Below are 23893 nucleotides of genomic sequence, written 5' to 3'. Positions count from 1 at the left end.
CCAGTGAAAAAGACCAGGCAGGAGAGGATGGGAAAGACATTGACCTGAGATCCTGGCTCAGTGGCAGAGCCTCTGCTTGGCAGGCAGGAGGTCCCCGGTTCAATCCCCGGCAGCATCTCCAGTGAAAAAGACCAGGCAGGAGAGGATGGGAAAGACATTGACCTGAGATCCTGGCTCAGAGTCAGAGCCTCTGCTTGGCAGGCAGGAGGTCCCAAGTTCAATCCCCGGCAGCATCTCCAGTTAAGAGGACCATGCTGTGGGTGATGTGAAAGACCTCTGCCCGAAGCAGCCACCCTTCCTTTCTTGGAACAGTATAAGACAGCTTCATGTATGTGCGAGGAGAGGTCAGGAGTATAGCAGACTTCAGTTCAATCCCTGACATCTCCAGTTAAAAGGACCAGGCAGGAGGGGAGGGGAAGACCTTGACCTGAGACCCTGGCTCAGGGGCAGAGCCTCTGCTTGGCCTGCAGAAGGTCCCAGGTTCAATCCCCAGCAGCATCTCCAGTGAAAAGGACCAGGCAGGAGGGGAGGGGAAAGACCTTGGCCTGAGACCCTGACTCAGTGGCAGAGCCTCTGCTTGGCAGGCAGGAGGTCCCAGGTTCAATCCCCAGCAGCGTCTCCAGTTGAAAAGGCCAGGCAGGAGGGGATGGGATGGGATGGGAAAGACCTCTGTGTGAGACCCTGGAGAGCCATAGGGAAGGGCCATGGCTCGGGCAGAGCCTCTGCTTGGCATGCAGGAGGTCCCAGGTTCAGTCCCCAGCAGCGTCTCCAGTTGAAAGGGACAGGCAGGAGGGGAGAGGAGGGGAGGGGGAAGACCTGCCTGAGATGTTGGAGAGCAAAGAAACACTATGGATTTATTGTAAATAAGATCCAATAAGAAAATCAAATCCGTCTTCTCCACCATTTAATGTTACAAACTGTGGTCCTCAATATACATTATGTCCAGTAATTTGACCAATATAACAGCAACCAAAATGGGGGTCCCAGGTAATTTTATCCCTCTTTCCCAATCTTCATCAGTGGCTGCAAATTACAAACCTTTTTCCATGTGTTAAATGTGAAAAGTAGTACAATAAATTTGGCAAAGCTCCCAGTCTCCAAAGGAGTAAGGCGTGTCACGTGGGCCCCGCTCCAAAGTCATGGGGAAAATTTAGAAATGAAGTAAAATTTACAAATGGGATCAGCAAAGGAGGGGGAGGGGGTCTACGTGGCCCCGCAAGGGTCCACCCAGTCCCACGCGTGGAGCGACCCGTCCGTGGCTGCCGACAACAGGGTGTGAGGCCTGCAAGGGTGCCAGGTGTGAGCGGTCACCAGGGCGGAACGGTCGGCGGCTTCAGCGCTGCTGAAAACGTGCCCTCGGTGAATGAAGAGGGGCTCGGCGTCCTGGGGGGCCGGGCCCCAGCTCTGGGTGCGATAGATGCGGACGGTTCCGTCAAAGCCTTGGAGAGGGAAAAGAGAAGGGGGGGGGGAAGAGGACATGGAGGAGGACAACGTCACACAGGGTCTTCAAACAAGAGCCGGGGGTTAAGAGGGTTGTTCTTGGGAGGCCCGGGTTCGAATCACCACTTGAGCCTGGGAAGCTTGCTGGGGAGGCCTTAGGCCAGCCACAGACTAAATATAAGCCATTTCAGATCCCCCTTGTGGAGAAAAGCAGGGTATTAATGAATTCATTGCCCCCTTGGAGGATCTTAAACATGACACAAAGCCTTGTGATTTTGCCAATTTGGGGGGGGGGGGGAGATTTAGAGACTAGAAAGGTCATAATCACTAAGTAGTAGAAGAAGAAGAAGAAGAGTTGGTTCTTATATGCCGCTTTTCCCTACCCGAAGGAGTCTCAAAGCGGCTTCCAGTCGCCTTCCCTTTCCTCTCCCCACAACAGACACCCTGTGGGGTGGGTGAGGCTGAGAGAGCCCTGATATTCCTGCTCGGTCAGAACAGTTTTATCAGTGCCATGGCGAGCCCAAGTTCACCCAGCTGGTTGCATGTGGGGGAGGAGCAGGGAATCAAACCCGGCATGCCAGATTAGAAGTCCACACTCCTCCTAACCACGACACCAAACTGGCTCTAAGTCAGTAAAAGTTTGTAACTTTACTTCTATTGCAGATACTACTGGAAGTCTTTCCTCTACATCACTCCTCCTTTTTTTGTAGTCTTGTAGCTTTGAATCTTTTTTCCCCAAAATTTTAAAAACTATTTTTAACAACGGCAACACATCTCACCCGATATAGCCAGGCACTCTTGCAGTTGTGGCGCGAAGGAGACGCACAGGAACTCTGACCCCGCGCGTCTAGGAGCGGGCACACACCCTGTGGCCGCCTTCAGGGGCCGTGCTGTATTCCGGGGGTCCGTAAGCACGACGCAGCCTCCTGCGGAGAGCCGAGCGACCTGGGGGTGGTCCCCAACGAACCTCTGTGGGCCGTGCCTCACTGCCGCGCACCATCTCCCCTCGGCCGGGGCCAAAGGGACAGGCGCGTCCTCTGCCACTCCCAAGAGGCCCTGGGGCTGCCTGACGTCTGCGAGGAAGAGCCGCCCACTGGAGCTGCAGGCCAGAACCGTGGCTTGGTCCAAGAACTCCAGCGTGGCCAGTTCATCATGGTTGGTGGAGCCTGCAGAAAGGGACCACAAGAAGGGAGTGTGTGTGTGTGTGTGTGGGGGGGGGGGGACGACACCGAGCAAAGACCCACCAGGAGAGCCCAGCACAGTTCTGGGCTCGGGGAAATTCTGCCTTGCCAGCTCAACTTTATTGTCAAGACACAGTATATACATACAGGTACACAACGGCCAGACTCTCTGAGCCTCCGGACACCTTTGGAACGACACGGCATGGTGGGTACAGTTGCAAAATGGCTGCCGCAGAAGGCGGAGCCAGCCACAAAAACACAGTCCCATGATGCACTTCCGGAAAGACAGAGAAAATGACCTCAGGCAGTGATAGGATCACTGTAAAGATTCCAGATGCGACAAGTTGGAAGGTACCTCCACGGCCATCTGGTATAACCACACCAGCTAAATGCAGGAAATTCACAACTACCAGTGCCAGGAAGGGCCACAAGGGACAAACCCTGGCACATCCCTTCCTGCCCACCCACTCACCACCTGCTTAAGTTCCCAGAATCAGCCTGAAAATTCTTTTGAATTCTGGTCTGATCCTCTGGGGCCACACCAAACAACTCTGCTCCATCTTCTAGGTGTCAGCCCTCCTAATACAGGAAGATGGCTATCCTATCACCTCCTCAGTGGAACATCCATAAGGAGTTTTATTTTAATCTAAAAGAGTAAAAAAGGTAAAGGTATCCCCTGTGCAAGCACCGGGCCATGTCTGACCCTTGGGGTGACGCCCTCCAGCGTTTTCATGGCAGACTCAATACGGGGTGGTTTGCCAGTGCCTTCCCCAGTCATTACCGTTTACCCCCCAGCAGCAAGCTGGGTGCTCATTTTACCGACCTCGGAAGGGTGGAAGGCTGAGTCAACCTTGAGCCGGCTGCTGGGATTGAACTCCCAGCCTCATGGGCAGAGCTTCAGACAGCATGTCGGCTGCCTTACCACCCTGCGCCGCAAGAGGCTCTCAGTCTAAAAGAGTAACAATAGGCAAACAATCCCAACAGGCAATGAAGGGTCAAGATGCACATGGGCCTCAGCCCAACCCCCGCCCCCTCTTTCACCCGGGTGATTTAGCGCCAAAAGCTGTTCCCACAGAAAAGCCTTTTCACCTTCCAAAGTGAAAGCAACTCAGGATTTGACGCTGAACAATCCCCAAGGAGATGTTTTCCCCTTCAGACACTGTTCAGATATAACAAGCCGTGAACAAGGTACCCAGCGATCTAAGAAACCAAGAGGGGTGAAATGAAGCGGTCACAGCATGGAGAAACGCCCAGAGACCCTGCGTCCATGAATGGGGCAACATGACACACACCATGGCTTCTGGGATTCTTTTTTTTTGGGGGGGGGAATCATCTGGGCATGAAATTGGGGTCACTGTGGGTGGGCAGATAGTTGTGAGTTCCTGCATTATGCAGGGGGTTGGACTAGAGGACCCAAGGGGTCCCATCCAACTATGATTCTATGGCTGCCACAAGCACACAGTGACTATGATTGTGCTGTGGCAGCTGTGGTCACCAAAAGGTTTTTAAACATCTGCACAGGCCATCAAGTCTCCACTGATCTGATCCAGCAGGGACTTAGACCAAAATTATCAAGAAAACATTTTCTTTTGCTCTGGTCTCTTTTGACCACCAGGGGATCTTCCCAGCAGGGTGCAAATGGAACGGAAAACAGGAGACTGCAGGACCAAACAGATATCTGCCCACGAGTCTCAGGGGTGGGGTCCTCTGGAACAGCGCCAGGAAGGGGAAGGAGCAGTTACCTGTCCTGAAGACTGTCTTCCCGGATTCGATCTCGGTCACCTGAACATCGCTGATCTTCTGCCCGTGGAGCACCCAGCCAGACTTGGAGGGAGCCGTGGCGATTTTGGCCCAGGTTGGCTCATGGCCTCCTGCTGCGGGGATGGTTCTGACGGGCTTAATGACATCTGTACAGACAGAGAGGCAGAGCGGTACAAGGGGGGAGAGCGCCGGCCTCGGATCTGGCGTCAGATCCCTCACCTGCCTGTGGGGTGCGCCTGTCCTCCTCTCTGTTTGCCCTACCTTGCAGGGTTGTTGTGAGCAGAGCCACTTATGCTGCTCTGAGCTGGTTGCAAGCAGGGTAGGAGAAATGTCAGATAGGCTGATTCGGCCAGGTCAGGTGGGCATGACTCACAGAGGCTGTCTTTTGGCCCCACGGGAGACCCGGGGTCAGTGTCTGTGAGGGCTGGACCACTGCAGCTTGGAGAGAGGGGCCATGAATTCCTTTGCAAAGAATTCCCAGCACACACAGAGACCTGGCTCTGTGGCAGACCCGGGAAGGTATGTCTTCACACAACATGGAATAAAACTTTGCATAGTGCAGGGGGTTGGACTAGATGACCCATGAGGTCCCTTCCAACTCTAGGATTCTATGATTCTTTGGGAACTCACTGCCAGCTCAGAGGCACTGCCGTGTCTCAGATGGAGGCTTGGGACCTTGGGCGGAATGGGTTCATATCCTTTGGCCTGTCACAAACGCTCTGCCTGGCCTACTTCACAGGACTGTTTTTGTGAGAAAAGAGGGGTGGGGAAGAAGTCCTAAGCTGTTCTCAACCCCATCTGGGGAGAAAAAGCAGGACAGGAATAAGCACAAACAGTCCCAAAGCCACCTCACTGGCGGAGGGGAAGGCCAGCCATTGCATGAGTCCAGGGGCACCTTTAAGGCCAACCGAGTTCTATTCAAGGTATGAGCTTTCCTGCACATGGACTTCCTCACATGGAAAGGGAAGTTATGAGTCTCCCACCCTCTGATTTGAGAGCCAGCACGGCGTCAGGGTCAAAGAATGGCAGGCAGGGGGGCTCTAATCTGGAGAACCAGGTTCCCCACTCCTCCTCCCACATACAGCCTGCTGGGTGATCTGTTCCAGTTCTCACAGAGCTGTTCTCGCAGAGCAGTTCTCTTGGAGCTCTCTCAGCCCCAACTACCTCGCAGTGTGTCTGCGGTGGGGAGGGGAAGGGAAAAGGTGCTTTGGGCCTTCTTTGGCTACTGAAAAGCAAGGTTTGAAAACCCAGCTCCTACTCCGTATGTATGGACTGGTAACTTTGCTTTAGGATGATCCTGCGTTGAGCAGGGGGTGGGACTAGATGGCCTTCATGGCCCCTTCCAACTCTACGATTCTATGATTCTATTCCATTTCGATGTATATAAAGAAGCGTACACGGAATTGTGTCGTATACCCAGAATAAAGCTTTGTTGGTCTTCAGGGTGTCCCTGGACTTGAACTCTGTTCTGCTTCTTCAGAGCAACGAGGCCACCCACCAAGGTGTGAAACTGGGGGGGGGGGGAGCTGCTACCTCTCTGACCTCCTGCTAAGCCCTGTCATCCGGCCTGGGCCTCTCAGGTATGGCGGGCAACAGGGAGACACTAACCCGAACCTCCTGGCAGCTCTGCAGCCACTCACCTGTCTCGTCCGGCTCCATGTGCCACACCTGCAGGGAACCGTCTGGCAGGCCGCTGCTCACCAGCAAGCTGTGGGGGCAAACAGAGAGGAGCCAAAGCACCGTAAGAGGACAAGGGGCTGCGTTCCTTTTCCTGCACCTTTGCTAGAAGCACTCCGGAGTCCAGGATGGCCACCCCTCAATACCTCTAGCTGTTCTAGCAACGCACAGCAAAAAAAAAAAAAAAAAATCCACTGAACGGTTATTATTCGCAGCACCCTTCCATGAGCTGTCTGGAGAGGTGGATAAACCAAATAAAGTTTTTAAGCGGAGGCTAGACAGCCTCTGACAAGTCCCTCTGGGACTTGTGAACGTCTTGCATTCTGCAGGGGGTTGGACTAGATGACCCTGGAGGTCCCTTCCAATTCTGTGATTCTAAAATTCTGTGCTCCTTTTTAGAAATTACAAGCAGGGGACCGGCAGAGCCTGGCATGGGTTATCTCTTACTTCCCCATCTCTTTCTCTTCCCTGGCAACCCCCACAGCCTCCTTCCTTCTTTCCATCCATCAGCCATCTTAAATTATCTGCCCCCCTCCCTCTCATCCAGTTTTCCCTCTTCCATCCACCTGGATGCCTCCCCCTCCCCCCCAAAAAAATAAAACCACCGTTGTGCAGCTGCATATGCAGATTTTTCTGCAAGCCTGGGGCTTCTGTCCAGTTTGAGGAAAGATTTGTCCTGTCTGTCCCTGGTCCCAATCTCTGGATTTAAATATCCACAGATAGAACCGCGCTGAGAATTAAATGTTTGATTATGACCATCGGTCAGAAGGAAGACCTGGCTCTGCTTCTTCCTCTTCTTCCAAACAGCCTACCTGGTCTCTGGGACGTGCTTCAGGTTGAAGATCGGGCGGTCTGAAAATCCACCGCATTCCACCTTGAAATCTCTTTCCGGACACAGTCCCTGAAAAAGCCAAGGAGCCCCATGAAAGATGCTGTGCTGGTGGGAGGGGAAGAAATCTTCACCTTCTATGTCCTGATTGGCTCAACTGGTGACTTCCTGCTCTTTTGAGGACACTTTCTGCCTGCTTTCTCTCCAAAAGAAGAACATTAGTCAGTTAAACAGTTACAACTACCTCTTTCCTCTGTTACAAAGTTTGTTGTGTTTCCACAAAACTATTTTGTTCTTTTAAGCAATTGGTGCTCGGCATACTTGCATAATTAAATCCTGATTAGCAAAAACATGAAGGGAGGCCCTAAGATCTGCCATTCCAGAGAGGACTTTGGACCACCTTTACCTGGTTCTCCTTTGCAGACAGCCTGGGGGGCAAAAGCAGCTGGAGAATCTCATTTCGCCTTCTGTCGCCATATCCTGCGATGCAGATCCCTAGAAAAATAATCATCAACAAAGACTGGAATTCAAGATCAAGGAACCTACAGAGGCTATGAAGTCAGAACATCTGGAAATCTGTGTCCTTTCCTTATGTTTCCCCCCTTCCCTCTATTTCTTTCAAACACACAAGTTGCTAGTCCTCATAAAACCCTCAGGAGAGCCCTGCTGGGTCCATCCAGTCCACCCTCCGGTCTCACACAAGGACCACCCAGTTCCTTCTCTAGCAATGGGGCAGCAATGGGGCAGAGGACGAGGCCTTCCAGAGGTTTCCAGAGTTTCAGAGGCTGGCTGCCTCTGCCCGTGGAGATGCCCTCCTCCAGCCTGGCTCACAGCCACTGACAGACTTCTCCTTGAATCTGTCTTATCCCCTCTTAGAACCATGAAGGAAGACCACTTACTTTTTTCTCCTGTCCACTCGATGACCCGGGTGGGCTCGTGAAGCTCAAAGACGTGGAGGTCGTTGTACCTAAGTGAGAAGCAACACCTGCAGGGGCTGTTTGGGTGGAGCTCTCTCTTTCAGGCTAAAGAGCTGAGTAACCCTCAGGTGCCCCAAGAGGGAGGAAGGGGAGAATCGCTCTAAGCTCCACCGGCTTGGTGTCGTGGTTAAGAGCAGCGGCTTCTAATCCGGTGAGCTGGGTTTGATTCCCCGTTCCTCCACATTTGGCCAACCTTCGGGTAGTCACAGTCCTATTAACATACAGAGCAGTTTCTCTCAGAGCTCTCTCAGTACCACCAGCCTCACAGGGGGCCTGTTGTGGGGAGAGGAAGGGGAGGCGATTGTAGGCCACTTTGAGACTCCTTCATGGAGTGAAATGTGGAATATAAAAACCAACTCTTCTCCAAGAACGGAAGTCAACAAGCAGCATATTTATAACTGAAAAAGTCTACCTTTTTACAAAGTCCAGCCCTGATTCAGGATTATGTTTATAGCCCAGCTGTGCAGGACACAAGACAGTGGGATGTAATTGTCACTGGGTGCAAGAAGTCTCAAGTTGGTTGGACTAGATGGCCCATATGGCCCCTTCCAAATCTATGATTCTATGATTCAGGCAGCCGGACTCGTATCTGGGAGACCCAGGTTCGAATCCCACCTCTGCCCTGAAAGTCTAAGCCCTCTCCAGAGGGGGCAAAATCATTACCCGAATAATGCAAATGGGGCATCTGTTGTTTAATTTAATGTGAGCTCTTGACAACACCATTTGGAGGGGGCAAAGGGGACAGCCCCTCCCTGCCTCCAGTAAAGGAGTACATTTTGGATTTGCCTGATAAGTCTTCAAGCTGTGCCCCCAAAGCCAAGCCAGACAGTGGCACTCAAACCCCCAGACCACAAAAGCACCCCCAGGCGGTGCAAGATGAGGTGCCCCCTTCCCAGGTTCCAGCAGAGGCACCCACAGTGCATGCACAGAGCAATTCTCAGGATGGTGTGACCCAAACCCCACACCCATCCAGGTCTTGGCTTCATTTGTGAACTGAGTCCCCCCCCCCCCGAGATATGCACCCTCAGGAAGGATGTGTGCATGCTCCCTGTGACCGACACTGGCCGTCTTCAAGCAAAGGTCGGATACACACTTTTCTTGGATGCTTTAGGATGCTGATCCTGCGTTGAGCAGGGGGTTGGACTAGATGGCCTCTATGGCCCCTTCCAACTCTATGATTCTATGACACCGGACCCGAGTTCGAACCCTCCGTGCCTCTTGCAGCAGCAGGGCTGGGGCCCAGGGGCTTCCTAAGGGCTGGTCCAGTGAGAACTAGAAACTTGACAGGAGAAAGCAAACTCATGCCCGTGCCACCCAGGCAGCGCAGGCTAGCCCAGCTCCCAGAGGCAAAGTGGGCCGGCCCGGCTGGGACTTGTCTGGGAGGTCGCTCCGCAGAGACCCCTGCAGCGCTTGGCCCCGATCCGGATGGGCCGATGGGATGCGGGGCTAGCGGCTGGGCAGGCTCGGCTCCATGCACGGATCTCTCCCTTTGCACGGGGGCAGGTGACGCTGTCGCCCCCCAAAAGACCCCCGCCCCGTCCAGCCGCGGCGGAGGACGCGCTTGGCCGCCAGGGGGCTCCCGGGAGGGAGGAGCGGGAGATGCTCCCGGGTCCTTACAGGCGCAGCGAGTCCAGCAGCCAGCCTTCCTCCTCCTCCTCCTCCTCCTCCTCCCGCATCTCCGCCGGCAAGAGGGCGGTCACGTGGGCACAGCGGTCACGTGCCGAGCCGGGCCAGCCCTGGAGGGGGCGGGGCGAGGGGAAAGGGGCGGGCGCTCCCTCGCGTGGGGCTCGGTTTCCAACTCCAGGCCGGGGGTCCCCGGGAGGCGGCCGTGCGGGGAGCATGCGCAGCCCTCCAGGGTCCCCGGCTGGAGACGCCCGGGATTGAACCCGCGACCTTTTGCGCCTGGTGAAGAACGGCGGCCTCCAATCGGGAGAACTGGGTTGGGTTGGCCACGCCCCCTCGCAAGGGCTCATGGGAGTCGTAGTCCTTGAACAATTTAGCCTCAATGCTTTCCCGGATAGTTGTGTGTTTTTTTCCTGTGCGCTGTGCGGTTTGGATTTAATGCAGGTGTAGTCAAAACTGCGGCCCGCCAGATGTCCATGGACTACAATTCCCATGAGCCCCTGCCAGCATTCGCTGGCAGGGGCTCATGGGAATTGTAGTCCATGGACATCTGGAGGGCCGCAGTTTGACTACCCCTCCTCTTATAGGTCTCCCAAGGGTGGCAGAATGCTGGCAGGGGCTCATGGGAATTGTAGTCCATGGACATCTGGAGGGCCGCAGTTTGACTACCCCTCCTCTTATAGGTCTCCCAAGGGTGGCAGAATGCTGGCAGGGGCTCATGGGAATTGTAGTCCATGGACATCTGGAGGGCCGCAGTTTGACTACCCCTCATAGGTCTCCCAAGGGTGGCAGAATGCTGGCAGGGGCTCATGGGAATTGTAGTCCATGGACATCTGGAGGGCCGCAGTTTGACTACCCCTCCTCTTATAGGTCTCCCGAGGGTGGCAGAATGCTGGCAGGGGCTCATGGGAATTGTAGTCCATGGACCTCTGGAGGGCCACAGTTTTGACTACCCCTGCTTTAATGGTTCCCGTGCTGGGCTTCAGTGTAGTTTCTGTTATGGTGAGCTGCCTCAGAAGCCTTGGGGACTTCATCATCAGAAATAATTAGGCCTTCCCCACCCCACCCCACCCCCACTCTTCTGTGCCTCCCACCCTTTCAATCCCACTGGGGCATCTTGAGGTCACCATTTTTGGCATTCTCGTAAAATGCTAGAGGGCATGCACGGTCGGATACCTTGTGCACAATTCTAACAGCAGATGAACCCCAAAGGGTGAGCATGGTTAGGAGCATCAGCCTCAAATCTGGAGAGCTACTGGTGATTCCCCAGGCCTCCTCCACCCTGAGCCAGTTACAGTTCTCTCAGAGCTTTCTCTCTGCCCCACCTACCTGGCAGGGTGCCGGTTGTGGGCAGAGGAAGAAAAAGGCATTTGTAAGCTGCTCTGAGAGCCTCTTGTGGTGCAGAGTGGTAATGCAGCAGAAATGCTGTCTGAAGCTGTCTGCCCATGAGGTTGGGAGTTCGATCCCAGCAGCCGGTTCAGGGTTGACTCAGCCTTCCATCCTTCCGAGGTCGGTGAAATGAGGACCCAGCTTGCTGGGGGGTAAACGGTAATGACTGGGGGAGGCACTGGCAAACCACCCTGTATTGAGTCTGCCATGAAAACGCTAGAGGGCGTCACCCCAAGGGTCAGACATGACTCGGTGCTTGCACAGGGGATACCTTTACCTTTAAGCTGCTCTGAGTCTCCTTCGGGTAGTGAAATGTGGGGTATAAAAACCATCTCTGCTGCTTCTTGTATGCTTGGGAGAAGGAAGTGGGTGGAGGCAGGAAAGGGTCACTTCATACTGGGGATCCGGACTTTCCCCTGGGATTCACAGTGCAGCGTCTTCCCCTCCTTGCTTCCTTTGGGCTTGCAGCGGAACACTTAGATTCAAGTCCAGGAGCACCTTGGAAGCCCACCAGATTTTTGAGGGAGAAGACTTTGACAGTCAACACTGCCTTCCTCAGGTGCTCTCTGCCCAAGGGTGTTTGAACTCTCAAAATCTCTTACCCAGAAAAGCGTACTGGTCTCTGTGGTGCTGCTGGGCTCATATGCGAGTTCTCCCTTTGGCGTGCTACTTTTCAAAGTTAAACCTTTTAAAAAAACCGGCCCCTTCCACACACCTTAGATCAGGGGTAGTCAACTTGTGGTCGTCCAGATGTCCATGGACTACAATTCCCATGAGCCCCTGCCAGCATTTGCTGGCAGGGGCTCATGGGAATTGTAGTCCATGGGCATCTGGACGACCACCGGTTGACTACCCCTGCCTTAGATAATGCACTTCCAGCGCACTTCAGAATATTGGCCACTGGTGCACTGGAAAACTCAGCTGAAAGTGCAGTGAGAGCTGCCCTCTATCATAAATCTTATTCCAGGCTTAGGTTCCTCCAAAACCTGCTCATTCCCCACCTGTTGGATAGCGCACATTCAGCGCTTTTGCCATTGGGGTCCTGTCTGCACCCACCATTTAATTTCGATTTGCAGCGGTATCTCTTTGAACCTGATCCTGTTCGCATCTGTTCCTGCCTTCTGCAGCTGTCTTCTCTCTGGGATATTCTGCTCGAAATTACAGAACTTAAATCTGCATGCGCATGAGAAAACCCAGATTGCCAAGATTCTTCCCCCCTCCTCCCTTTCTGTTTGCTTGAGCTGTTAATTGGTCTCTCTTGATTGGTTTCTGACAGGGGCTTTCTCTTCTGGGCTTTGGGTTTTGCATTTCAGTGCTTCTTGTTTTACGGTTAAGGGGACGCTTAAGGCTTTCTTTCAAAAAAGATGGTAGGTGGGGGAGGGAGGGAAATACTTTTCAAAAGTCTTTACTGATTAGACACACTGCATCCAAAGTCTCTGTGCCGGGTCCTGTGGTGTTTTCCCTCCCTTTTTCCCCCAAGGAAAGACAGGCAATGTCTCCTCCTCACTTTAAGAAACAAATTGCCAAACTCTCCCCCATCACATGGAGAGTAAGGCAGCTGGAGGCAGAGACAGCTGATCTCTTTAACTCTTTCTTCTATGAGTGCTTCTTGCATTACTTAAAGAGGACTTTACAGTGGGTGAGCAAGAGGGTCATGAGTGTCCTGTATTGTGGGGGGCTGGACTAGATGACCCAGGAGCTCCTTTTCAAACTCTATGATGCTTTAGGATGCTTAGGGCTGATCCTGCGTTGAGCAGGGGGTTGGACTAGATGGCCTGTGTGGCCCCTTCCAACTCTATGATTCTGTGATTCTAGTTCAGCGGTGGAATAGGCTGCCTAAGGAGGTGGTGAGCTCCCCCTCACTGGCAGTCTTCAAGCAAAGGTTGGAGACACACTTTTCTTGGATGCTTTAGGATGCTCTGGGCTAATCCTGCGTTGAGCAGGGGGTTGGACTAGATGGCCTGTATGGCCCCTTCCAACTCTATGATTCTGTGATTCTAGGATTCTACAACTTGTATATTAGGGAAAATAGCTTAGCAGCATGAAAGCCCAGATTTCAGGCAGCACCAGAAATGAAAGGGTCTGCTGCTGCCAGGAGCCAACCAATCAGCAGAGACCTTTGAAAAATGTCTGTGATGGGGGGGGGGGGAAGAAACTCTGAAACAGGTGAGGCATCTGCACCTGGAAGAGAAGGCCCTTATTTCCTCGCCGAAGTGGAGAAAATCAACTCTTGGATATGCTGCCAAATAAGCAGTGTGACTGCAGAGTCAATCCTCAGCTCTGCAAATCGGAGAAAAGACCTGGGCAGCATCAGAGTGGAAATTGGGGTCGGTACAGATAGCTTTTTTTAAAACTGAGCCCAACAAGCATTAAAAGCCCAGTGCTGATAAGCCCCTGGTTTTCCAGTGCAAAATAGAGAGATGTGCTTCCAAACTGCATTATCCAACGTGTGCAGAATGAACTTCCCAAGTGCTGCAACAACAGCTGATCAGATTTCAAGCAAGGCAGAGTGTGACAGGAAGGGGAGGTGCAGGCTGGGGCACAGAGGAGCTGGATCGTAGCTCATGGTCTGAGGCACAGTCCACGGTATCTTTCATCCAGATACCCCCATAGCAGGTGTTTCTCTAGCAAAGTCTTCAAAGAGCTGCTGTTTGTGGCTTTGGGAGGGGTACAAGTCCTGTGTCCCTAAAAGATCTTCAGACCTTTCCAGCCCCCATTGGACCAGGGAGTGCAATTCATACGGCGCCGCTAGAAACAACACTGCAGAAACCACACGTGAGGGTGAGATGGGGTGTATTTCCTTCCCAAAACTGGCTGCCACCTGGAATTACCCAAAGAGCATCACACGAGTAACAGGTAGAGGCAGTTTCCAAAGAGTCTGAGAAGGGAGAAGGCTAGTCACTAGCAGGAAAGGAAGAGCCGGAAGACTGGCACAACGGCAATCGGTGGGGGAAATATCACCACTTCCTCCTCCAGGGACCGAGATCTTCTGCAGTGGAAAGCTCACAGGTGTCGAAGAAGCCCCCTCTCGGGAGTTATCGTCCCTAAAAGACAGGAAGTGAGTGTTAATCCCGCTGGCTTGCTCAGGGGACTTGGTGTGGAATGCCCCCTTCAGGGTGCAGATCCGGACAGTGCTGCAAGCCCCGAAAGAAGAAATGCTCCTTACTTTAGCTCTGGGGTGGGGGACACCTGGGGAGGACTTGGACATTAGTGGGGTGCAGTGCCCTAGAGCCCCCCCCTCCAAAGCAGCTATTATCTCTGGGGGGACTGATCTCTGTCCTCAGGGGAACAGCTGCAGTTCCCAAAGGGAGGGGTTCCGGTGGGGGAGACGCTGGGCTGGAGACTTGCCTGGAGGGTCTTCTCTGTGGTTTCCTTGGGGAGCTTCTCTTCCTCCTCATCAGCCTCCGGCATTGACAGCTGCTGGGATCAAGAAGTTGGCTTGAGACGGTCCCTCCGACTGGGCAGCCGAAGGGGACATGGAGAGTGAGGTGCCCCCACGGCATCTCCCTCCCGGTGGGCTGCCCCAATATACTGACCCTCAGAGCCTCCCAGGGTGTCTCTCATGGGGAGAGGAAGGAAAAGGTGTTTGTAAGACACTTTGGGACTCCTTCAGGAAGTTAAAAGCGTGGTATAAGTCAACCAACTCTTCTTCCTCTTCCTGTCCTGGTTGGGGTTGCCCTGTCCATAAAGGTTCATAATTTGTGGGTGCTGCTGAACCCTTCCCCCCTGGTTAGATTTGCAGATCACAGGTGTAGCCAGGTCTACCTGTTGCCATCTTCAACGGGTTCACCAGGTGGAGCCTTTCCTGGCCACTGTGGTGCTCCGTTATATCGAGATTAGATTACTGCAGTACAATTTAGGTGGGCCAGCCCTTGAAGACTGTCCAGAAAGTTCAATAGATGCAACCAGGCTGTTGTCTGGAGTGGGTCGTAGGGAACATGGCACCCCAGTCCTGGCCCATCTACCTTGGCTTCCAATTCACTTCAGGGCCCAATTCAGAGTAGAGTTTGGGTTTCTCAACAAGGGTTCCTTGACAGCCCGGGAAGGGTTCCCAAATGCAGGGGTAGTCAAACTGCGGCCCTCCAGATGTCCATGGACTACAATTCCCAGAAGCTTCTGGGAATTGTAGTTCATGACATCTGGAGGGCCGCAGTTTGACTACCCCTACCCAAATGAGTTAGACATTTGTTAAACATTTATCAGGTGATATGTCCATATATGGCCATGACGTCCAGATCCCCCCTCCCCTCCCAAATGGCCAGTGATGATCCTGGAGGGGTGGGAAGGGGAGGGGCTCTTGGTGGGCGTGTCCACGGCTCTGCTTCACAACCCTATTCTGCACTTTCGGGGTTTCTCAGCGCCTGAAGAATGTTTCAGGGGTTTCTCAATGGTAAAATTGACTGGTGTAGTGTGACAGAATGCCAGATTGGGATCTGGGTTCGAGTCTCCACTCTCTCATGGAAGCTTGCTGGGTGACCTTTGGTCAGGCTCACGTTCAAAACAGACACAAAATGTTTTAGGGCACTTACAGCATCATCGAGTTCTGTTTCCCTTCCCTGTAATTAAACAGCGAGAACAAGAACGTGAGAAAAGCCCTGCTGAGATCAAGCCAGTGGCCCGCCTTGTGCAACATCACACACCAGCAAACGAGCTCTTCTGGAAGGCCAACGCAGGGCAGAAGGCTGAGGCCTTCCCCTGATGTTGCCTCCTGGAACTGGAGTCAGAGAATTAGTGCCACTGAACATGGAGGTTCCCTTCAGTCACTGCGGCCAGTAGACACTAACTCAGGGGTAGTCAAACTGCGGCCCTCCAGATGTCCATGGACTACAATTCCCAGGAGCCCCTGCAGCAAATGCTGGCAGGGGCTCCTGGGAATTGTAGTCCATGGACATCTGGAGGGCCGCAGTTTGACTACCCCTGCACTAACTGATCTCTCCTTGAATCTGTCAAGTCCCTTTTCCACGCAGTCCCTCTGGCTCCAGATCCCGTATTTTAATCCCTCGCTGTGTAAATACGTGTTTCCCTGGACCACCCTTTCCGCTTCGTTGGCGGCCCAAGAGGGGCAGACTTTTAGGAGAGGGGGAGAAAGTGCGCTTGGTCACTGGCTTTTGCCCCCCACCCCCCGCCCCGTGCACAATTTTATAAACCTCCGTCGTGTCCCTCCTTAGGGGGTCTTACCTAGAAGTTAATACGTATTTCCTAATCAGCCTGACGGAAATCAAAAGGTACACGGCCCCAACTGTGCAGCCGATTATCACATTGAGAGGCACTGGAAAAAACAGAAGAAGAACACCGTGATGCTGGATGTTCGTTTCCGCCCCCCCCCCCCCCGTGTCTCTATGGGATGGGCAAGGAGACTTAGTGTCCCTGTTTCAGAAGCAAGGGGCATGCACACAGACATTTGTATCACGAAGAAACTCTGACTGGTCTTCAAGGTGCCCCTGGGCTCAAACTTGGCCCTGCTGCTTCAGGGCTACCTGGCCACCTGTTTGAAGGCTGCAAATGGGGCAGGTCCTCCCCCCCCCCCCCCCGAGGATTGGGGGAGGAGGGCACTTAAAGAGCCTGCCCAACAGTGAAGCTGAAAGGAAACATTTGGCCGCAGGGTAGTGAAGCTGCCAAAAGAGAGAGAAAGAGAGAATATAGAACCCTGTTTATTCTGGCCAAAAGGATTTCTCAGAGACAACTGGAAGGGTTTTAAGATCAAACAGTTCCTGAGAGATCTGCTATTTGGTGTGCTCCCCCCCCCCCACGACCAAAAAACCCACCTTAGTATTCTACCATGAGCGAGAAGTTTAAGTGGGCCAAATCACTGGTTTGGCTGATTGGCAATTTGCTACAGGGATGGGCGATTGGGCTCAAATACATCTGAAGGGTACCCAGATGAGCAGTGGGTTTGGGTACTTTTCGTCTTCTCCTAACCGAATCACCCAACGCCAGCGGCGGCAGCACCAGCAACCCAAAGGCCAAACCTGAGTGGACCAGAATGCACGGAAATACCTGGAGGCTTGGGGGGTGGAGCCTGAGGAGGGCGGGGCCTGGGGAGGAGAGTGACTCCAGTGGCATGGCCTGCACAGAATCCCCCCTCTGACACACCCACGTTCTCCAGGTCGCCTAGAGAGGAGTTCTAATTCTGCAGATCTCTTAAGTCCGCAGGCCTCCAGTCCAGTCCAGGGGTGTCTGCTGTGGAAAGGGTCAGTTTGCAGCACAGCGTCCCCCACCCAGGGCCAAGAGACTCGGATCCACAGGAATCTATGGGGCCACCGCTGCAAACAGGGACCCCAAGGAAAGATGATTCGCGAGGAGCACGTCGAAAGGCAAACACCGCGTTGCAGGGTCGCGATACTCACGCTTGCGTTTCGGAGGGGGTCCGCTGTCAAGGCTTCCTCCGAACCCTTTGCCCTTGCAGAAGGGAGGGGCCCATCCGTCCGCGCAGTGGCAGTTCTGTCGGTTGTTGCACACCTGAAACACAAATGCTGTGAGCAGCAGGTAGCCCAAAAGCACCTGGGTCTCCCTGCACATGCCAACGGGACACGGCTTAGGAGAGCTGTGCGGTGGCCGAGGCACTATCTAGCCTAGGGTTCCCGAATCCAGAGTAGGAGGGGGTTGTTTGAGGAGGAGAGTGGCCCGTATAGGGGTGCTGGGAGATTTCCAGGCCCCGCCTGGAGGCTAAATAAACAAACAATCAAGATACAGAAATCACAAAGGGGCTGAATAGAGTACAGTCAAGATCAGGGGTAGTCAAACTGCGGCCCTCCAGATGTCCATGGACTACAATTCCCAGGAGCCGCTGCCAGCATTCGCTGGCAGGGGCTCCTGGGAATTGTAGTCCATGGACATCTGGAGGGCCGCAGTTTGACTACCCCTGGTCAAGATGAATAAATAATATGGATCAGCCAGACAAGAAATAACCTGATTCTTGGCATCAGGCATCAATAACCCTTATACCCCACTCTCCCTACACTCTTACAATTTCCCTGCTTAATGTGGATTACAAGATTATTGCCAAGATTTTAGCGGGAAGTCTAAAAAGCTGTATTGGTGAGGTACTAAACTCAGACCGAAACAGGCTCCGTGCCAAAAAGAGATATGAAAAACAATATCCGCTTTGTTTTAAATGCTATTGATTTTGCCCATAGGAGCCAACAAAGAACAGCGTTTATCTTCTTGGACGCCGAAAAAAGCATTTGACAATGTTTCGTGGAGGTTTCTATGAACGACTCTTTGAATATTGGAAAGCGGTGAAAATTTCAGGGCCTGATTCAACGTATATACTCTGCTCAGGAAAAGCAAGAATATTTATTAACGGAATGCTTACCATGCCTACTGACTCCATTGTGGTTAAATCTGGTATTAAAAATGCCAGAAGCCAAGATCTGTGCAGCAGATAAGCATGTTGGGTTACATGTTGATGGAGAAGACTTCAAGCTGAAAAGTTATGCTGATGATGTTGAGTGTGTGTTAACTCAGGGATAGTCAACCTGTGGTCCTCCATATGTTCATGGACTACAATTCCCATGAGCCCCTGCCAGCAAATGCTGGCAGGGGCTCATGGGAATTGTAGTCCATGAGCATATGGAGGACCACAGGTTGACTACCCCTGTGTTAACTAATCCCTGCTCTTTGACTTATTGAAAGAATTCTAAGTGAAAATTGCTATAAGATGTTTTACAGATGGTATATTACACCCAAAGCAATGAGCAGAATAGCCAAGGGGTATAACGAAAAATTCAAAAAATTCTGGATAAAAATTCATGATATATTAGAAGTGGTGGATAATGCTACATTTCCTTTGAAACCAGAATATACATTACTAAGTTTGTGTCCGTCGCAAGGAAGGAATTTTTTCTTCTATGCAAACGACGGAAGCGAGATTTGGTACTAACCAGGAACTGGAAACTAGCAGAAACACCACCTTTATCGACTCGGTTTGATAAAATGGCTGAACTCTCGTAAATGGCTAAATTAACCGGTATAGTCAACCGAAAACCACCAGGAGAATATCAAGAACAAAGGCATGACCATATGGACTCTCTTGCCAAACAGAGATTAGAAATGGGGCGAGGACTGATCACTGGAGGGAGGAGAATGGGGGGATACAGGGGAAGATCTGCTTTTAACAATCTCAGCATGTTAATTTTTTTCCTATTCCTGTTATTTATAAAATAAAAATATATTTAAAAATAAATAAATAATACGGTATGCTTATAAAAAGGTAAAGGTATCCCCTGTGCAAGCACCTGGTCATGTCTGACCCTTGGGGTGACGCCCTCCAGCGTTTTCATGGCAGACTCAATACGGGGTGGTTTGCCAGTGCCTTCCCCAGTCATTACCGTTTACCCCCCAGCAAGCTGGGTCCTCATTTTACCGACCTCGGAAGGATGGAAGGCTGAGTCAACCTTGAGCCGGCTGCTGGGATCAAACTCCCAGCCTCATGGGCAGAGCTTCCAGACTGCATGTCTGCTGCCTTACCACCCTGCGCCACAAGAGGCTCTTCGGTATGCTTTTAACTTAGGCTTTTTGTCATACTGAAAGCGTGTCCCCCTTGGGGACAGAGTTTAGCATAAGCACAATCAACAGTTTGTAGGTGTTTTCTTTGACACCGCTTTTGAGAAAATTGGTATTTATGGTTTAAAATGCACTCCAGGGCCTATTAGAATTCTTATGAGGCCTTTGCCCCTGAGGAAAACACCTTGAAAATGGTTGTTACCGGATGGCGCTTTGAAGACTATAAATAAATTTGAAATAAAAAACAGGCAAATATCAACTTCTTTCATCAGTTGATTGTTTTCCTTTTATTGTACGGTATTCAGCCCCTTTTAAGGATTTTTTGTGATTCCCACCTGGAGGCTGGCAACCCTGATTTTACTTGCCTTATTTACAGTCCGCCTTACAGGGACTCGAAGCCAGTCAACAGAATGGGACATTTGATAACCTGTGCCTCAGGAAGCTCATGGGAATTGTAGTTCATAGACATCTGGAGAGGCAGAGCTTGGCCACCCCTGATTTAAAATAGGTAGATTTGAGCCTACCAACAAGATTTTCAGAGTAGGCGCTTTTGAGAGTCAAAGTGTTCTTTGTCAGAGATTGTCGAAAACTTATTCCCTGAAAATCTCGTTGATCCCTGAGGACTGGGCTTGAATCGAGGTGTTCCACTGCACACCAACCCAGCTCCCCTCTGAGGCTAACATTTTCTTGGGCTTTGGCTGGTTTCTGTGCTCTGGGTATCATGCACACTGATTCGGGCATCTCCACAAGTTGGAAATTGTCTCACGGCCCGCATTCCCGCAACTAGAGATGTAAATCACTTGGGTCCTACTCACGCCTCGATTGTTACATTTGCTGGAATCGCAACCGTACTTCTGAATGCCAAAGTGAATGCAGGATCGGTTGATGCAGATCTAGAAGGGAATGCATAAAAAGTTAATGAAGCTGTCCACTGACCACAGGGAACCCTGCATTAATTTTATGTATTTTTAAAGTTTTCAGGGTGTATTTCTGGTGTCCAAGCCAGATTACGACAATAACCAGAAGATTCTCATTTCCTATTTTTGCCAACCCCATGGGGTTTTTAAGGGCAAGAGCTGGCTTGCTAATGCTGGCCTTTGCACAGGACCCCTGGTATTCCTTGGAGGTCTCCCATCCAGAGGGTCTGCAAGAAGGAGCATTTCCGCCAGTCCTGTTTCTGAGGCCTTGAGAATACAACTATGAGTCGAAGGCTGGCTGTGGATCTTCATTCCCCCCCCCCCCCCTCACACACAGGAGTTTTAATTTTTTGACTTTTGAAAAAGTTTTTAAAAATGCTCAAAAGTTAAAAATGGTGCATATTTGGAACAGGAGCTATTCAAAAGCAAAATAAATAAATAAAAACTCCTGCATGGGAAAAAAAGATCCACAGGTTCCTCTTTAACTCCTCTTGATATGAGTGCTGATCGCATTGCTTAGGGGGCCAATTAAAGCAGGAAAAATGCTTCTGCAGCACAAAAGTTTAGACACAATGAAGGCAGTGCTGAAAGGGAGGACAGGAAGTCACAGGGGCTGTTCCTGCCGTACACCAACCAATCAGCAGAAATCTCAGCACAACAGCAGTGCTGGAGGTGTGGCTGCACCGGGTGGGGAGAGGAAAATCCAAAAGAGGCAGGGCATCTGCACCTGGAAGAGAGTGCCATGGCTCGCATTTCTCTGATGAAGCAGAGATAATCCACTCCTGGATATGCCAGGGAATAAATAGTGTGACTCCAGAGTTGATCCTGAACAGAGCAGATTAGCGTGAAAACGCCAGTAGGCATCAGAGCGGAGATTGGGGTCAGGGGCAGGTTGCTTTATTTTTTACCAAACCCAATGAGCTTTAAAAGCACAGTGCAGATAAGACCCAGGTCCAGACTGGAAAATTCTTACTGAAGAGTTGAATCAAAACTTCCTTCTCAAGTTACCTTCCCTGCACCACACGTGGATCCATCTGGAGTTACTCCGATATCGAATGCCTCCAGCCCTTCATGAAATTCGACCCCCCAGCACCAGATGTTGCCGACTGGAGTCTGCAGGATGCCTTGCCTGGTGGGGAGCACCGGGATCCTTTTGATATTTGTGCACTGGACCCTCCCACAAAGCACATGTCTGAAAGAACAGATCAAGACAAGACCAGCGTGCATGGCTCCTCAATCATCTTAATGGAGGCGATGATACACCCACCACCTCTTGGTTTTTAATCTACATTCTACAATAGAAGAAGAAGAAGAAGAGTTGGTTCTTATATGCCGCTTTTCCCTACCCGAAGGAGGCTCAAAGCGGCTTACAGTCGCCTTCCCATTCCTCTCCCCACAACAGACACCCTGTGAGGTGGGTGAGGCTGAGAGAGCCCTGATATCACTGCCCGGTCAGAACAGTTTTATCAGTGCCGTGGCGAGCCCAAGGTCACCCAGCTGGTTGCATGTGGGGGAGCGGGGAATCAAACCCGGCTCGCCAGATTAGAAGTCCGCACTCCTAACCACTACACCAAACTGGCTCAATATAAATAAATAGATATTTTGTTCTATACTTTAGCTGCTCAGCCTGTCTTGACTCCCAGGTTGGGTCACCCCCCCCCCCCGCTTTGCTGTTTCCTGACCTATTTCTTGCCCCAGAACAGGACTCTCGGACACAACCTACTCTGCTTCACACATCTTGAACCCCGGCGATCCCTTTCCGCAGTTGCCAGTCCGGTCCCCTTGAGTGTTCACTTTCTTGAAGCAGCTCCACGGAGCCCTTTTGGCACCTGTAAGATTGGAGGGGGAGGAGGGAAGGGACCAAGGAAGGGGGCAACCAACAAGGAAAAAACAAGGGGGTGGAGATTTAAGGAAAAGGAAAGCAGGCCTGGCCAGTAAGTAGTAAAATGCTAATGATTTTACTTCAAGGAAAGCGATCCAACCAGTGGCGGCCGACTTTCAGGAAGGGGGTCTCCCGTCCTTTTGATCCAGGGCTAATCAGCATTCTCATTTTCCTCGTTTGCTAGTTCCTGCTTCTCCCAGGACGCTCGGACGAATGGCCTCTTGACAAAGAGAGCTGTACTAATCTGGCATTGCCTCATAGAAGGAAGATGAAAGGGGCGAGGGCTCATTAGCTTGGAGAAACAACTACTGACGGGTGGCGTGAGAGAGGCTTGCAGAATTGTGCATGGGATAGAAGGCAGAGAAAGAGGGGCATTTCTCTCTCTCACACAAGACAAGAGCTTGTGAGCACTGCATGAAATAAAGGTGCAGGAGGCTTAGATCAGGCAAAAGGGAATTCTTCTGCACTCTGTGAAATTCACTGCTGCAGGAATTGGTGGTGGCTGCTGTCAAATTCATGTGCCAGTTATCTTGTATGCATCTCGTTGGGACTCCTGTGGTCTTCTGACCTTTAGCATGTCACTTCCGTTTTGATCTTTTCTTATTGTCCAGGGTAGGTGGGATTCTTGCTAGTCTAGGGCCTCTGTTTCCAGCCTCCCTGCTGTGCTGTGCCAGGGGAAGGTCTCCCTGGGACCTTGGGCACCGGTGGAATTGCTGGGCAAAGACTCAACATTAGTCAACAAGGTGTGTTTGCATCCAAACAATTTTGCCTTGGGAGGTGCTATGGGTAAAGGGTAGATAAGAGATAGTTTCATTAGGATGTTCAGTCTTAGCAAAGGCCCAACCATGATCAGTTAGCTATTCTTTCAATAAAGAGATTTTCCACAAATGAAGTCTGCTTATTGAGTCATCAACAGAGCCTCACAGCTGCAGGTCTGGACAGGTTCAAGAGGGGACTGGAGAAACACCTTCAAGGGTGATTACCTACAAGGTCTAGCTGGAGGCCTCTCCCTGGGGCACTGGTATTTTGTCTTCTTGATGCTTAGGGGGGCACAATGGACAGCTTTTGGTGCTTGGGGGGGCACAGTGGGAGGGCTTCTGGCCCTGCAGGTAGACCTCCTGATAGCCCCTGGGTTTTGGCCACTGTGTGCCACGGAGTTTTGGACTGGATGGGCCACTGGCCTGACCCACAGGGCTTCTCTTCTGTTAAGGCACCCAATTCAGTGATCTCAAGAGGTACATCTAGGGACTGGCCAATAGGTGTAGGATGAGGCCAAGCCATAAATAAAGTTAGCCTTGCCTTTGCCAAAGATAGCCCTGCAATGCCGGGAGAGGTCGCTGCATTTCCCCACGAAACAAGCGTCTCCAGTGCCGCAGGGTTCCCCGTCTTGCTTGTGCACATCTGGCGGGCAGTCGGGAGACGCCCCCGTGCAGTATTCCGGGAGATCGCAGTCAGTAGTCGCTTTTCTGCAGAGCGTCCCTTCCTCCGCCCACTGTCCAGGGAGACAATTCAAGGGCCTCAGTAAGAACTGTCAACTGCATATTAAAAGGCAAATCAGGGAGAGGACGGGCAGAAGAAGAGAGCTGGGTTCTGTGTACCTCACTTTTTGTTACCCAAAGTGGCTTAGAAGAAAAAGAAGAGTTGGTTTTTATATCCCGCTTTTCACTACCCGAAGGAGTCTCAAAGAGGCTTACAATCGCCTTCCCTTCCTC

The 23893-nt window shown here is 51.8% G+C and overlaps 2 protein-coding genes and 1 long non-coding RNA gene across 3 annotated transcripts in view; all 3 read right to left on the bottom strand.

Moving 5' to 3' along the window:
- Nucleotides 1–887: 887 nt before the first annotated feature.
- On the bottom strand, nt 888–9730 carry WDR73 (WD repeat domain 73). Its single transcript, XM_077341148.1, has 8 exons — nt 9483–9730; nt 7788–7855; nt 7295–7383; nt 6872–6960; nt 6023–6090; nt 4364–4528; nt 2220–2606; nt 888–1439 (listed from the first exon to the last, which is right to left on the bottom strand). The coding sequence occupies exons 1-8, from the start codon at nt 9704–9706 to the stop codon at nt 1204–1206; spliced, it is 1326 nt and encodes a 441-aa protein (XP_077197263.1). The 5' UTR covers nt 9707–9730; the 3' UTR covers nt 888–1203.
- A 3923-nt stretch (nt 9731–13653) lies between these two features.
- LOC143840584 (uncharacterized) lies at nt 13654–15434 on the bottom strand. Its single transcript, XR_013232237.1, has 3 exons — nt 15407–15434; nt 14226–14294; nt 13654–13921 (listed from the first exon to the last, which is right to left on the bottom strand). It is a non-coding gene; the product is annotated as an uncharacterized LOC143840584 (long non-coding RNA).
- Nucleotides 15435–16051: 617 nt separating this feature from the next.
- Nucleotides 16052–23893, bottom strand: part of LOC143840543 (disintegrin and metalloproteinase domain-containing protein 9-like) — a 31120-nt gene continuing 23278 nt past the window's right edge. The window contains exons 16-21 of the mRNA XM_077344156.1: nt 23481–23673; nt 22023–22128; nt 21308–21491; nt 20198–20275; nt 17225–17336; nt 16052–16146 (exon numbers count right to left, since the gene is read on the bottom strand). Coding sequence (XP_077200271.1) covers nt 16052–16146; nt 17225–17336; nt 20198–20275; nt 21308–21491; nt 22023–22128; nt 23481–23673 — 768 coding nt within the window. The remainder of the gene's footprint in view (nt 16147–17224; nt 17337–20197; nt 20276–21307; nt 21492–22022; nt 22129–23480; nt 23674–23893) is intronic.

The sequence above is a fragment of the Paroedura picta genome, chromosome 6, assembly GCF_049243985.1.
Source record: "Paroedura picta isolate Pp20150507F chromosome 6, Ppicta_v3.0, whole genome shotgun sequence".
NCBI lineage: Eukaryota > Metazoa > Chordata > Lepidosauria > Squamata > Gekkonidae > Paroedura > Paroedura picta.
Note: the sequence above shows the minus strand (reverse complement) of the source record. Positions and strands in the feature narration are given on the sequence as shown.

What these genes read in the sequence shown, in the direction of transcription:
- WDR73 (XM_077341148.1), bottom strand. Translation starts at nt 9,706, where the DNA reads ATGCTCCCCGCACGGCCGCCTCCCGGGGACCCCCGGCCTGGAGTTGGA. An exon ending in TGTCTGCAAAGGAGAACCAG is followed by an intron (nt 6,961 to 7,294) that starts GTAAAGGTGGTC and finishes TGGCTTTTTCAG; the next exon opens with GGACTGTGTCCGGAAAGAGA. An exon ending in AAGCACGTCCCAGAGACCAG is followed by an intron (nt 6,091 to 6,871) that starts GTAGGCTGTTTG and finishes TTGCCCCCACAG; the next exon opens with CTTGCTGGTGAGCAGCGGCC.